Source organism: Notamacropus eugenii, chromosome 3 (genome assembly GCF_028372415.1).
Source record: "Notamacropus eugenii isolate mMacEug1 chromosome 3, mMacEug1.pri_v2, whole genome shotgun sequence".
Classification (NCBI taxonomy): Eukaryota; Metazoa; Chordata; class Mammalia; order Diprotodontia; family Macropodidae; genus Notamacropus; species Notamacropus eugenii.
In genome coordinates this window covers 206,712,404-206,726,360 of record NC_092874.1, presented here as the reverse complement: position 1 = coordinate 206,726,360, position 13,957 = coordinate 206,712,404, and the positions used below count along the sequence as shown (strand labels likewise).

General features: G+C 42.4%; 1 protein-coding gene across 1 annotated transcript; it reads left to right on the top strand.

Moving 5' to 3' along the window:
* The first annotated feature begins 298 nt into the window (after positions 1-298).
* On the top strand, positions 299-13,957 carry TMEM121B (transmembrane protein 121B). Its single transcript, XM_072650142.1, has one exon. It carries the CDS (start codon positions 3,385-3,387, stop codon positions 5,146-5,148), a length of 1,764 nt encoding a protein of 587 aa, XP_072506243.1. The 5' UTR covers positions 299-3,384; the 3' UTR covers positions 5,149-13,957.

The window sequence follows — 13,957 nt, the reverse complement described above, 5'->3', positions numbered from 1 at the left end:
CTTCTTGGGCTAACTATACCTATAGAATTAGTCCATGTAATCCTACCTATCTTTTGAACTCTGAACTTTTTGAAATTTGATTTTCCCAAATCTGGAATCCTTGTCAGACTATGCCCAACTCTTTTTTCCTTCCTTATCAGAAATTCTAGGAGGAGAGAATACTCCTTTTCTTCCGGGATTCCAATCATTTTCATTCCAAGGCTAGATCAATTAATCAACATTTACGTGCTAGGCACTGTGCAAACCTATCAATGAGAATCATATTTAGAATAGATTTTCTTCTGTTGATTCCTCAACTTTTTGAAGGATGAAGTTATCATTAATTCAAGTCAAGAAGTTATTAGCATTTTTGCTTTTGGCAGAAAGAGGGAAAATTCCATCAGATGTCTGGATAACTGAAGTCTCCTGTCAGTATTAAGCCATGTTTCTGTGCTAGTCTTTTTGTGTTTCTTGAAATCCCCATCCTTTTCCCAGTGGTTGGTAGTAAAATCCAATGATAAAATTGCTTCTTTTTCTCTCCATTGATCTCTACCCAAATAGTTTCTGCAATGCTTCTATCATCTGGATCCTAGATTTCTTCATATGAGCATACCTCTTAATAAGTAATGTTCCTCTCCTTCCCCTGCCTTCTTTTAAATTCAGCATACTCATCCACAGTCACATTCCTGTCATGTGTTTCATCTCTCCATGTCTTAGTACCCATGCTTGAACTTTGGACATTTGTTTATAGCCATGGTTCTTACAACTGGCTCCTTTCTTGAATTTTGTCTCTTATCGACTTCTGGGCCCCTCAACTACTATTTTTCTTCATTCATTATTGTTACTATCTGTAGTACCTAGTTTGAAGGCTGTCCCCACTCACTTTTATTTTAAAGCCCTTTGATTAGACTTGCAAAACTCCAGGAAAATACACATTCTATCCCTGGCCATCTCTCTTTTTAGCCACAGTCCAGAAATCCAAATGCCATACTCAGACATAATCTTCTTAGCTATTCCTTCCCAAGTCAATTTTCTCTTCTGCAAACATTGCCTTATTTTAATAGGCAGCAGCAAGGAAAACAAAACTTGTATCCCTGTAGCCTTCAATTTCTTTCCCAAGATTTCATAATCTTTGGCAGTTATTCCTTCTGGACGTATCATTTCTTTCCTTGAAAAATCATGAGGTTTTTAAGTCTGGGAAGGTTCTCTGCTATTTCTTGGATAAATGCTCTGGGAAAAAAATAGAACTCTCCATTGTTGTCAGCTCATCTAATAGCTGCCTCAGTACTACTGAACAGGAAGTTACTAACTTCCATTTCTCTTTTTTCTCTGACATGTATTGAAAGCCAGTTGGCTTCCGTGAGTCTTCCATGTTTTTGGAGGGCAAAAATAGATACTTCCCCTTCAAAGCATCAAATTCCCCTCTCCTTGAAGAGCTTCAAATTTGTGTTTAAGCTTCTAGTGTACTCTTATCTTTTCCTCTCCCTTCTCCTTCAGTGACATTCTTCCATTCTTCCACTTAGTGATAAGGGTCATTTCCCTCCTATCACTTCAGATTTTTCCCCCTTTGGAAATTTTTTTTTAAAGTAGCATTTCTTTGTCCTTGATAATTTGGAAATGTGTTGCTCATATCTCTTTACCTCTTCTAGGAGGGAGATCTGATTACTTGGAACACTGATAGCAGTCATTTGGCCATTGCTACTTATAAATATCATACACAATGTAAAATAATGCAAAATTTTCTACTTTCCAAACTGTTTAGGGTTTTTAGGATTTGTGTTTATTCCTTACCACCTAAACATTTTTGTTAAGACCTTTACAACTTTTAAGTACCTCATAATAACTTGACCACACCCTATTCTTTTCTTTGTTCCAATAAAACATTACTACATACTACTTCCCTTCCCTCTTACTTGTTTCAACAACTTGTTTTACATACCAGATCATTTATTTATTTGTTTGTTTGCTTGTGTATTTTACCAATTTGTTTTATTTGCCTTAGTTGGCCAACTAGCTACTCTTTTTCCTTGATGCCTCCTCTTCAGGTCATTTCTCCTTACCCTTGTTCCTTCTCTTGCAATTTTCTCCCACAGAAGCCAGAAGTGGAATCTAGAGGTTTCTGTCCTCCAATATTTCCTCAATTTCTTCCAAATTTCTCAAAAAATTTCCTCTCTGAATTTCAGATCTGGCCCTTACGAGTCTAAATTCCTCTAAGTTTTCTTCATACTTTCTTATTCAGTTCAAGTCTTTCTTCTCTGGTTCCTTCTATAATTCCCACAAAAGAAAAGCTTAGAAGTTGAAAGATTTAATGGTTAATATTCTCACTCTTTTCAAATTATTACCCCTACCACTCAGAGTAAACTCCTTCAGGGTGGGGTCTTCTGCATATTTATGTATCCCCACAGCTTAGCACAGTGCCCTGAAAGAATTTGCTCGCTTGAATTGAAATGAATTCTTGCTTCTTCTTTCTGTATAGTCTTTCTACACATCCAGAGGCCTGACCTGAGTTCATAGTGCTTTGTTCATCTGGTACGGGATGCAGGGTAGACAGTGAGGACTAGAGAGGCTATAATTCACTTCTAGCCCCTCAAACTTCATGTTGGGGAAGAAGAAAGAGTCACCTTTTTGGTCTACTTTCTCCTCTTAGAGGCAGCTAGATAGTAAAGTGGATAGAGTGCTGGTTGGGAAATCAGGAAGATCTGAGTTCAAATCCAGCCTCACTTACAGCAGTATGACCCTAGTGAGTTACTTAACTTCTCACTTCCTCAGTTTCCTCAATTGTAAAATGGGGATGCTAGCATCTACCTCATAGTGGAGAGGAAAGAATGAGATGTTTGTAAAATACATAACACATAGTAGGTACCTTAAAAATGCTTATTCCCTTTCCTTCCTCCTTTCCAGTAGAGGGATTCAGTGGGTTAGCTAAGGACCTTGGGTCTTTATGCCAGCTGCTCCAGTTCCTGTCCTTCCTGTTGTATTTCATCCTTTTTCTTCCCCAAGATAAATCCAGCAAACCAGCTTTATGATCCTCTTTCTTCACTATGTTATTTTCCTTCCTCACTGAATCCAGTCCTGGTTTCCTTGCCGCCTATCTTTCTTCTTCCCTTCCTCCTCGTCTCCCTCCCTTCCAGAGCTCTTTCTTTACAAACACCCCCTCCACCGTCACCCCCGCCCATCACCGTCTGTCTCTTCAGTTCCCACTCTCTCCCACTCTCTGTCTCAGCTTGCCAGTCCGGCAGCTCTACTTTGGATCTTTTAGCCACCTGGTCCAGTTGCAAGACCTAGCAGCTGAGGAGGAGGAAGCCGAGAAGATCGCCAGGGCTTCCCACGGCCGCCTCGCCGCCCCCAGGGGTTGGCGGGGAAGGAGCAGCTGGGGAGCCCCCTGAAGCACTTTTTCAGAAGACAATGCACTCAGCGTTCCGAAACCACAGTCCAGTCTCCTCTTCCTCCGGCTCCTTTCCACCGCCCCCCACTGCCTCCCAGCTGCAACCGTTCTTTATTCGCGGGGGCTCCTACCGCAGCTGCCGGAGGGGCTCTAAGGATAGCAGCACCAGCACCAGTACCAGCACCAGCAGGGGAGGAGGAAGGAGAGGAGGCAGGAGAGGCGGCAGCTTCGGTGGCTCCCCAAGCAGCAGCACCGGAGCGGAGCGGGAAGACGAAGACGAGGAGAGCATCAGTATTAGCAAACCCCTGGTACCCGCCACGGCATCTGGCCCCCTGGAGCCCCCAGCTCAGGGAGGAGCTCACCTGATCGGTCACACCACCTCTTCCTCCTGCTCTAAGTCCACATCCACCTCCTCTTGTAGTATGACCGCAGTGGATTTTGCTGGTGGGAGTGGAACCGGACCCATTGGAGGGCCAGGGGGCCGTTCTTCCGGGGGGCCCAGTGGGCCCAGCGGTGGCAGCGGCTCTCTTTGCTGCTCCTGCTGCTGCTGCTGCTGCGGCCACCCATCCAGGGGCCCCGCCAGGGGTCGGCGAGGCTGCTGTGCTCCTAGTTCTGAGTGCAAGTGGGGTTACCAGGCGCTGTCCGTGGTGCTATTGCTGGCTCAAGGTGGACTGCTAGACTTGTATCTCATCACAGTCACGGATCTCTACTGGTGCTCCTGGATTGCCACAGATCTGGTGGTCGTGGTTGGCTGGGCCATTTTTTTCGCTAAGAACAGCCGTGGCCGTAGAGGAGTAAGTGCTGCTAGCTTGCACAACCACTACCAGCACCACCACCACTCGGCACCCCCACCTCTCCACCTGCCTGCTCCATCGGGTGCAGCTGTAGGAGCCGGCGCTGGAGGCAAAGTCCGGGGCCGTGGCGGTGGGGGCGGCCTGGGAGATGGTTTGGACTCTGTGGGATCCGGGGGAGAATTCGCTTTTGCCTACTTGGCCTGGCTGATCTACTCCATTGCCTTCACGCCCAAGGTGATTTTGATACTTGGCACGTCCATCCTGGACCTCATCGAATTACGAGCTCCATTTGGTACCACGGGTTTTCGTATCACTATGGCATTGTCTGCGCCCCTGCTCTACAGTTTGGTACGGGCCATTAGTGAGGCAGGAGCCCCTCTCGGATCGGCAGGACCCCTGCTCCTGCAGCCTCAGCACCACCGAGCAGCTGGCTGCTTCCTGGGCACTTGTCTAGACTTACTGGACAGTTTCACCCTGGTGGAGTTGATGCTAGAAGGCCGGGTACCTCTGCCTTCCCACCTTCGCTACCTACTCATCTCTGTCTATTTCCTGACCCTTACTTCTCCAGTACTCTGGCTCTATGAACTCAACACCGCCACCCCTGCCAGTGCCTCTTCCTGGGGGTCTGGAGCTGGGGGCTGTAGCAGGCTCCTGAGATTGCTGGCTGGCTGCTTGGTGGACGTGCCTTTGTTGGCCTTGCGCTGCCTTCTGGTGGTGAGCTACCAGCAGCCACTCTCTGTCTTCATGCTCAAGAACCTCTTTTTCCTTGGTTGCCGGGGATTGGAAGCCCTGGAGGGCTGCTGGGGCCAAGGGAGTCTGGGTTCCCCTAACAGGATCCGAGGAGGTTATGGAGCCCCTCCCCCAGCGCCGCCCCCATCGCCACCGCCTCCCACCCCTCAGGGAGGTTCTCAGTTGAGCCACTGCATCCCAGAGAATGACACGGGACCCCATGGCTATGTCAATACTCTGGTTGTCTCCTCCCAGAACTAAGGAAGGAGAAGAATGTTGTCTTATATCTCTGTCATGCCCCGACTTCTCATGCTTTCTACTTCCCACCCATATTCTCACTTTTTCTTTATACTTTTCCTTCATTTTGATCTGGTTCAGGTTATTCTGAGGAAGGGACAATAGCTATACAAGGAAAGCTATGGAAGCCGACCTTCCCACTACCATCTTACTGCTCTCCTGTATGAGAGTTGCTTGCCGGGATTAGGGGCAGTAGATGGTGAAGAAAGTGAGTCCTTTTAATCTGTTGCAAATTCATCTTTTTTTTTTTTTTCCAGATTCAAGTTTCCAAAGGAACAGCTAACAAGCTGAAGGTCTACTTCCCACTCTTGCTCCTCATGTCCCCCATCTCCACCAATAGATCTTATTTCCCACACAAACCATGTACATTGTAGGGGAAAGTGGAACAGAGGAGAAATAATGGTAGAGGAAACTGAACCTTGGCCACTCAGTCCCTGGTCTGGATCTCAGAATTACCAGTCCTCCCTGCATGGGACCCTCCATACTATGGTTGGCGATAACCTATGCCCAAACTGTGGTGTTGGACCCAACCACTTTGTTCTCTTCTCTTTCTCTGATGAACTTTTTGCAAGTAGAGACAGAGTGGTATAGTACAAAGATCACTGGCCTTGGAGTCAGATAACCTGAGTTTGAGTTCTGGCATTACCATTTACTCTCTATAATACCTTGGGCAAGCTACTTAACCTTTCAGGTTTGTTTTCTCACTTGTAAAATGAAAGGTTGGGCAAGGTGATCTCAAAAATCCTTTCCAGCTCCTGATTTTTATAAGTGATGGCTATAGCACATGTTAGTGAATGAATGTGTGTGTGTGTGTATGTGTGTGTGTGTGTGCTATTTGTCACTTACCAGGTGGCCCTTTCCAGTTGGTAAGAGACAAGAAGGAATGAGGTTTGCGCACTCCCCCCTCCAACTTTCCACTTGTACTGGAACATGACTGAGCAGAAAACACTGGATCTGGTGTCAGATGAGCTGGGTTAAAAGCCTGGTTTTGCTGATTGCTACCTTTGTGACCTTAGGCAAATCACTTTGCCTCTCCAGGTCTCAGTTTCCTGATCTATACATGAAGATTGACAATGCAGTAGAAAGAATGTCAGCTTTGGAGGGATTCACCTCCCAAATCTACTACTTACTACCTGTGTGATCTTGGGCAAGTCACTTAAACTCTCTGAGCCTCAGTTTCCTCATCTGTAAAATGAGGGGTTTGGACTAGATGGCCTTTAAGGTACATTCTAGCTCTAAACATAAGATTCTATGATCTCTAAATTTCCTTCCAGTTCTAAATCCTACTATTCTATGAACTCATGGCTATGCATTCCTGAGTGAACTGAACACCTGGGAGCTATCCAACTGTTTTCAAACAGGGTAAATGTTTCCTTCAATCCCTTCCCGGTCCTGCCCTCCTCTCTGACTCTGGGTATGGTTTTTTACATTTCAAGGACCAAATCACCCTTTCTTGGGTGAGTAAGAATTACTACCTCTGTGTTTTGAACTTTTATTGTATTGTGCACTGATATTGCTTACAAACACACACATAAAAAGGAGAAAGTTGAATTTAATTTTGTCTTTAGATCCTGTTGATTTGGTGCCAGTGACAAAAAGGATATGTGGAATATTAGCCACCAGTCCCACTACTCCCCTCTGCCACCAGAACTCTTCTTTTCCCTGTGGCATGTATGTGTTTATACCAAGTTGTGACTTAGAATGGATTGTCTTAAGTTCTGGGTGTGTGTGGGGGTGTATGTGTGGATATTTGAGGTAGAGTTGGTTTTCCAAAGGGGAGGAGTGGGGGAGATGGCTCTCTTGCTAGTGCCCTTTCCAGGAATTTTTAGTGGATTAAAAAGGGTTGTGTTGCTTGGGTCAAGAATGGAGTGAGTTCAAGAGGATAGGGTTGAGGGATGAGAGTGGATAGTTTGGGGCAAGAGTGGATAACAATGCTGTCAATATTTCTTTGGGTCACCTTTTTTGATTTTCTATCTGTGATGATTGATGAAGAATGGGACTTGTTACAACTAGGGCTTATCTGGATTGGTGAATTTTATGGGCTTGTCATATCTGATATTTTGAGGGTTCTTGTTGCTGTCTTGAGGGGTGGGGGTAGGGGATTGTAGGGAACAAGGCAAGGGAAAAACTCTCTTTTCCTCAACTGGTAGCTGTCAATGAAATGAAATAGGAAAGAGGAGAGAGAGCATTATAATGGACAAACTCATTAAAGCCCAAGTCCTAACATTCCTTTGGAAAGGTGATCTGGTATAAGAAAGTACCTAGGGTGGGCAGACATGGGTGACAGGCATAGAAAACTAATATGCACTCACAAAAAGGTACTTCTGAAGTTATGGGTAGAAGCTAGTGGTAGGAGCACAAGGTATATTGCTGTGAGGGGTTTATAATGACTACTGCCTATCTATATGGCTTTTCATAGACCCTTCCTTTCTATCCCCTCTCATGTGGAGGGGAAAACAAGAGCCAAGTAATCTATCACTAGCTCAAAGAAATGATACCAGTGGGCCTTATTTTGCATGAAGAAGCCTCCGCTAAAACATTCCCAGAAAAAGGGATATAAATATATATATATACACATACACACACATATGTATGAATATGTGTATGCATATATGTATGTGTGTATGTATATATATGTATATATACACTTGTATGTATATATGCATATATACATACATATGTACACACATATACACAAAGTTTCTAATCTCTTTGGAATTTGGTAAAGAGCAGATGAGAAGGATTGGCAAAGGGAGTTTGAAAGGGTAAGAGTTCTGTCATTCTCTTCCTACTTGCTCTCCCTACCCTCCCTATCACTGACTCTAATGTAAGGCTATTGAATTTTGGAACCAAGTATTGTTTTCTTCTTTTGCATTTCTAACTCCTTGTAATCCCATTTGCTAAAGGGCTGGGGACTTTGGTCCCAGATTTACCATAGAAAGCACAATATGCATTCCCCAATTCTCCTTCATCTCCTCACACCTTTGCTTCTCCTGCTTTTCCAGAGAAAAATAATTCTCTGATTTGTAAAGTAAATGTGAAAGGACAAATGCATTGGAGCCATGGTCAGCTTCCTGACTGGTATCTATTCTTATCCATTTTCTATCATTTGAATAATCTTGGTGCTGTGAGTGATTGTGATTATAAAACCTTGGAATAATATTGGTTTTTCTGATGTGATGCTAGAATGGATGTGAAGGAGTTGCCACCTCCCTGGGCATGGGTAAAGGATATTTATGCCCAAGAAAACTTCAGCCATAGACTGAGTAGCCTGTGCCTGAACAAATAGTCATCTTTTCTCAGTTCTCAATTCCCATTCCCACTAATGAGTTGGGTCCCCAGAATTTGTCCAGCTACATCTCCCATCTCCTCCTTGTGCTTCTAGGGGTACCCCTGGGAGTCGCGGGTGATTCTTTGACATCATCGTCTCAACTCCTCACTGTTGTGCTCTGCTCCCTCCCCCAACCCTAATTATAAGCTGAGAATACATTGAGTCAGTCAGCCTTAGCATTTTGAAAGCAGTATTTACTAAGGTGATAGAACAGATGGTATGAAAAAATGCTCTCGAAGTCTGTAGGTGGGAAGGTGGGAAGTTCAAAATCTTTCAAACTTACAGAGACCTCCTCCAGCCAAAAGGGTTATTGGTGGAAGTCATTACTGGTGAAAGTGTAACAAGACACCTCCTTTTCCCTACCCCACCCCCAACCAAGGTAATTTCTATTCAGTGACATCCTGGAAAGCTATATTTGCTCCAATTTCTGGAAAACTTCTCATCCCAGGTAATTTGGTGCTTCTATACAGGACCTAGGAGGTGTAACAGAAGGCTAGAGTAGACATTGGAACAGACCTCTTGTCTAACATTGTATTTATTTCATCAAATTGCTTTCAAAGCCTTTCCCCACTTAATCCAATGTCCCTAACTGGGCAACCATTTTATTACCTATATTAAGTGGGGGTGGGATTAAGTAAGTCAATCATCCCACCTTTACACTGTAGAGTGCTTTCTTTCATCTTCTTCCTTCCAGTAAAAAAGGCCTGAGCATCTTATACAAGCAAATCATTTGGTCAAGCTTACCAGATGTGCTGGTCATAAACACTTGATTATCAGACTTACCTATTCAAATTGGAGTATGTGCTCATTATAAATTCAGAATGGAGTTGCTCATGTCAAGAGTACTCCTATGATAGATGTTGGTAAGGTACAATAACTTAATACAGCTGTTCACTTACATCCTAGGGATTCTTATATTTATGCAATGAGACATGAGAAATGCATCTCCTGTATCTCTGGTGAAATTCTTGGGATTTTTCATTTGACATCACTTGAAACTACAGAGCATCACATCTAGTTAGCAAGGAATAAATATGTTAAAATAAGAAGCTAAGAGATAGAGAGATTCCTTCCCATACCTTTACTCCAGGCAATCTCCTCCCAGGGATGGAGTTCCTGCATCTTGAGGGCATATCCTGTTGCTTAGGTTTTAAAAACAAAAAAAGATAATTTATTATCAGCAGGGTACAGTCAGAGGTCTTTTCTTTCATTCTTCTGATTGCATTTTATAGATGACACCTTATTCTACCCCCAAGCAAGCCTGACCCTGACTAAATGATCATTTAATCAATCAATAAACATTTATTATCTATTATGTGCCAGGCATTGTGGAAAGGGAAGTAAAAAAGGTAACTCAAAGAGAGAGAGAGAGAGAATAAAGAAAAGATTATGAGATATGAGGGGATCTGCACCTCCCAAAATGAGATGGATGTAGGGGTGGATGAGAGAAGGGAATAGTAAAAGACGGTTCCCAGTTAGGATGATTGGGAAAGTACTAATGCCATTGGTAAAATGGGAAACTCAGGAGAAGGGGCAAGTTTTAGGATTGGATGGTGAGTTTAATTTTGGACATGTTGAATTTGAGATGTCAAGTAGAAATATGACATACAGCTGGAAATGTGGTTCTAAAGTTCAGGACAGAAGTTGGAACTATAACAGCTAATGCAAGTTAATTTCATCTACCTCTAAAGTTATTGTGAGGATAAAATGAGATAACATTTGTAAAGCATTTTGTAAACCTTAAAGCATTACATAAATGCTGCCTATTGTGATTCTAAGTTGTGCAGGGTATAGAGCTTTGGACATGGAGACAAGGAGACCTGTGTTCAAATCTAACCTCATACACTTACTAGCTTAATTTGCTTAATCCCTCTCCTGCATCATTTTCCTCAACTATAAAATGAGGATAATAATAGTGCCTACCTCCCAGGGATGTTGTGAGGATCAAATGATATAATATGTAAATATCTGTAAAGAGTTTTGTAAACTTCAACATAGTATAGAAATGCCAGCTATTAATCACTAATATTTCTATAATTGGTTAAAGTTTGCAAAGCTTTATCATGTCATTTATCAGAGATCAAGTTGTAGGCAGCATGTTCATGGAGATGTGACACAAAAGTAGTAGTAAAAGAGATAGAAAAAGAACCAGGGGAGTAAAGTGTTATGAAAAACTTTCCAGAATTTCCCAAGGCATTAGTGGCTCTTAAATTTCTGCTTTTCCATCTTTGACATTCAAAATATTTCTTCTCAAAGTCCAAATCTTGTCTTTTCTTTCTTCTTTCCTAACCTCACACAAAATCACAGAACAAAAGCAAAACAGGCTGAGGAATTCATGAACCCGTAACTTATTTTTTTTGTTAACCCATAATTTATTTGTTAAATAAATTATCTATGTAATACCTTGTGCTAGATCACTACTAAGGGCAGTAGAGGGGTAGGGGGTCAGAGTAGAAATGGAGATATAAAAATGAGTAAGATACAGTCCTTGCCATCATGGAATTTATAGTGTTGTAAATGAATAATTATATAATAATGTCATAAAAGTACAGTAAGGTATAGAAAGCGTTATGGAAGTTTAGAGAAGAGATTATTTCTGGCTAGAAGGATCAAGGAGTTCATTAAGAGAGAGAAAGTAGCATTTTTAAGCTGGTCCTTGAAGTGGAGATGAGAGTAGATGGCACTCTAGGTGAAAGGAATAATATGAGTAAAGTTATGGAAGCAGAAAAATGGATGTGTATATGTGGGGAGGAGATAAGGCATGAAGTCAAGTTTGGTCTTAAAGAAAGATGCATGAAAAGGAGGAATGAAAATTAAGGAATATACTTCTTTGCTTCTTTCACTGCTATAAGGATGGCTAAGGGTAAAGGAGGAAGGCAGAACAACTAAAAATGACACTGAGACACAAGCCATCCACTGCAAAAGACTTAGAATTTTGAGAGAAAATCCTGAGTCACTTTCACTCTAAGATACATAAGTTGTAAACTCTTGGTATAAAGAATAACAGCTTGAACATGGGTATAGGCATAAATTATGGACCTTTTCCCCTCCCCCCTCCAACAATGACTGCTTTGAAATTCTAAACTTGGTCTGCTGAAATCCATATCGGGAAAGGATCAGAATCATTCAAATAGTCAGTATGGATTATATTACTAGGTATTGTGCTGGTTGTTGGAAATACAAATGCAAATATAAGACTACCTCTGTCCTTAAGGAACTTATATTCTAACTAGAGGTAAACAATAGGTAAGTACATAGTTCACAAATAAGTACATTTAGGAGATCTACAAAATACACAATGATTGGGAAGAGTTCACTAATAACTGAACAAGTTAAGAAAGGCCTCTATAAGAATATGGCACTTGAATTGAGTCCTGAAGGGATCTAGATGTTCCAAGAAATGGAGGTAAGGTGGGACAACCTATGTAAAGGCACAGAAAGGGGAAATGAAGTCTTGTGTACAGGGAACAATATATAGGCCAGTTTGGCTCAAGCATAGAATATATGAGGGTGAATAATGTAGATTGGGAAGATAAGCTGGAGACAGGTTGTGAAGGACTTTATAGGCAAAATAGAGGAGTTTGTGTTTTATACAAAGAGCAACATGGAGGTAATTAAGGACCTTGAGCAAGAGAGTGCCATGATCATATCTGTGCTTAGGTATATCAATTTATCAGTTGTATGGAGAATGGATTGGAAAGGAGAAACTACATGGAGATCAGTTGGGAAACTATTGTCATAGTCTCGTGTCTAGACTAAACTCTAGGTCCTCATGTGGGGCCCTTTGACTGAATCCCAACTTCCCAGAACAAATGCCCTTAATAAAAGGATTTTTTTTCTGTCAAAAAGCTGTGCCCAAGGACCTAGAAGGCCACATGTGGCCTTGAGGCCAAAGGTTTCCCACCCCTGGTAGACTCTGGGTAGAGGGAATGAGGATCTGGACTAAGGTAGAATAGAGAGAAGAGGACAGATGCAAGACAGTTTGAGGAGGTGGAATTGACAAAACTTGGCAACTGATTGGATAGAGGTGTTTTTGTGAAAGAGATTTAAGATTCAAGGACGACTCCTAGGTTGTAAACTTGAGTGACAGAAAGAACGATTGTATGAATGAATGAAATTAGGAATAGAAGCAGATTTAGGACAAAAGATAATGAGGTCTAGTTTGGACACTTTGAGTTTGAAATGCCTATGGGATGTACAACTGGACATGTCCAATAGACAGTTGGAAACATGGGAACTTAGCTCAAGAAAGAGATGAGGGGTAGATACGTAAATCTGGGAATCATCTGGTGGTTAAGACTCTAGGAGCTGATGAGATCACAGAGAGAAAGAAGGTAGAAAGAAGAGGAGAAGGCTCATAATAGATCCCTGAGGGTACACCTAGGGATAGGAGGTGGTAAATGGAGGATGGGTCTACAAGGGAAACAAAGAAGGAACAGGTTAGTAAGAGAACCATGATAATACTGACTGAAAAACCCAGGGAGTAGAAAAGCATGCAGAAGATTTTCAACAGTGTCAAATGCTACAGAGAGGTTAGGAAGTTTGAAGACCGAGAAAAAGACTACTAGATTTAGATCATCAGTGGCCTTGGAAAGAGCAGTTTCATTTGACTAGTGGGGAGATGGAAACCAGATTGCAAGGGGACAAGATGTGAGTGGGAAGTGAGAAAGTATAGGCAACAAGTGAAGGCAGCTTTTTAAGGCATCTGGCTGTGAAAGGGTTATAAAATAGCTTGAGGAGAAAGATCCAAGTACATATAAGGACTCTTAGGAGATCAGATCAGGGCAGCAAAGTGGATAGAACATCAGGCATGGAGTCGGGAAGTCTCATGTTTCTGAGTTCAAATCTGACACTAGCTGTGTGACCTTGGGAAAGTTATTTAACACTGTTTGCCTCAGTTTCCTCATTTGTAAAAATGAGCTGGAGAAGGAAATGAAAAACCACTCCAGTATATTTGCCAAGAATACCCCAAATAGGTCACAAAGAGTCAGACATGACTGAAAAAGACTCAACAACAACTACAACAGGAGAGCAGATCAGAGTCCTGAAAGGTCCCGGGGAATCTTTATTTAGGCTATATCCTTTTCTCCCTCCTACCTTCTCTTTTCCCCTCTCCTCCCCTCCCCTCTTATCAGGCAGCATGGTTGAATGGAAAAAGTCCAGGAGAAGTGTGTTCTAGGTAATAATGTGACCTTGGGCAAAGTCACTTCATCTCTGGGTTTCAATTTCACCATTTGTAAAATGAGGGGGTTAGACTACATAAGCTCTAAACTCCATTCCAGCTCTATCTTCCTCTGATACCAAGTGTGATCGTGAAAGGATGATGGCAACTGGGCCTGCGAGATATAGGGATGTGGCAACCCCACTAGCATCCATCACAAATTTTTTTTCTTTTAAAAATAAAACTAGATTCTGTTCTGAAAATAAAACCTTGAGACTTGT

Excerpts from the sequence above, each read along its gene's own strand:
- TMEM121B (XM_072650142.1), top strand. The coding sequence starts at position 3,385 with ATGCACTCAGCGTTCCGAAACCACAGTCCAGTCTCCTCTTCCTCCGGC.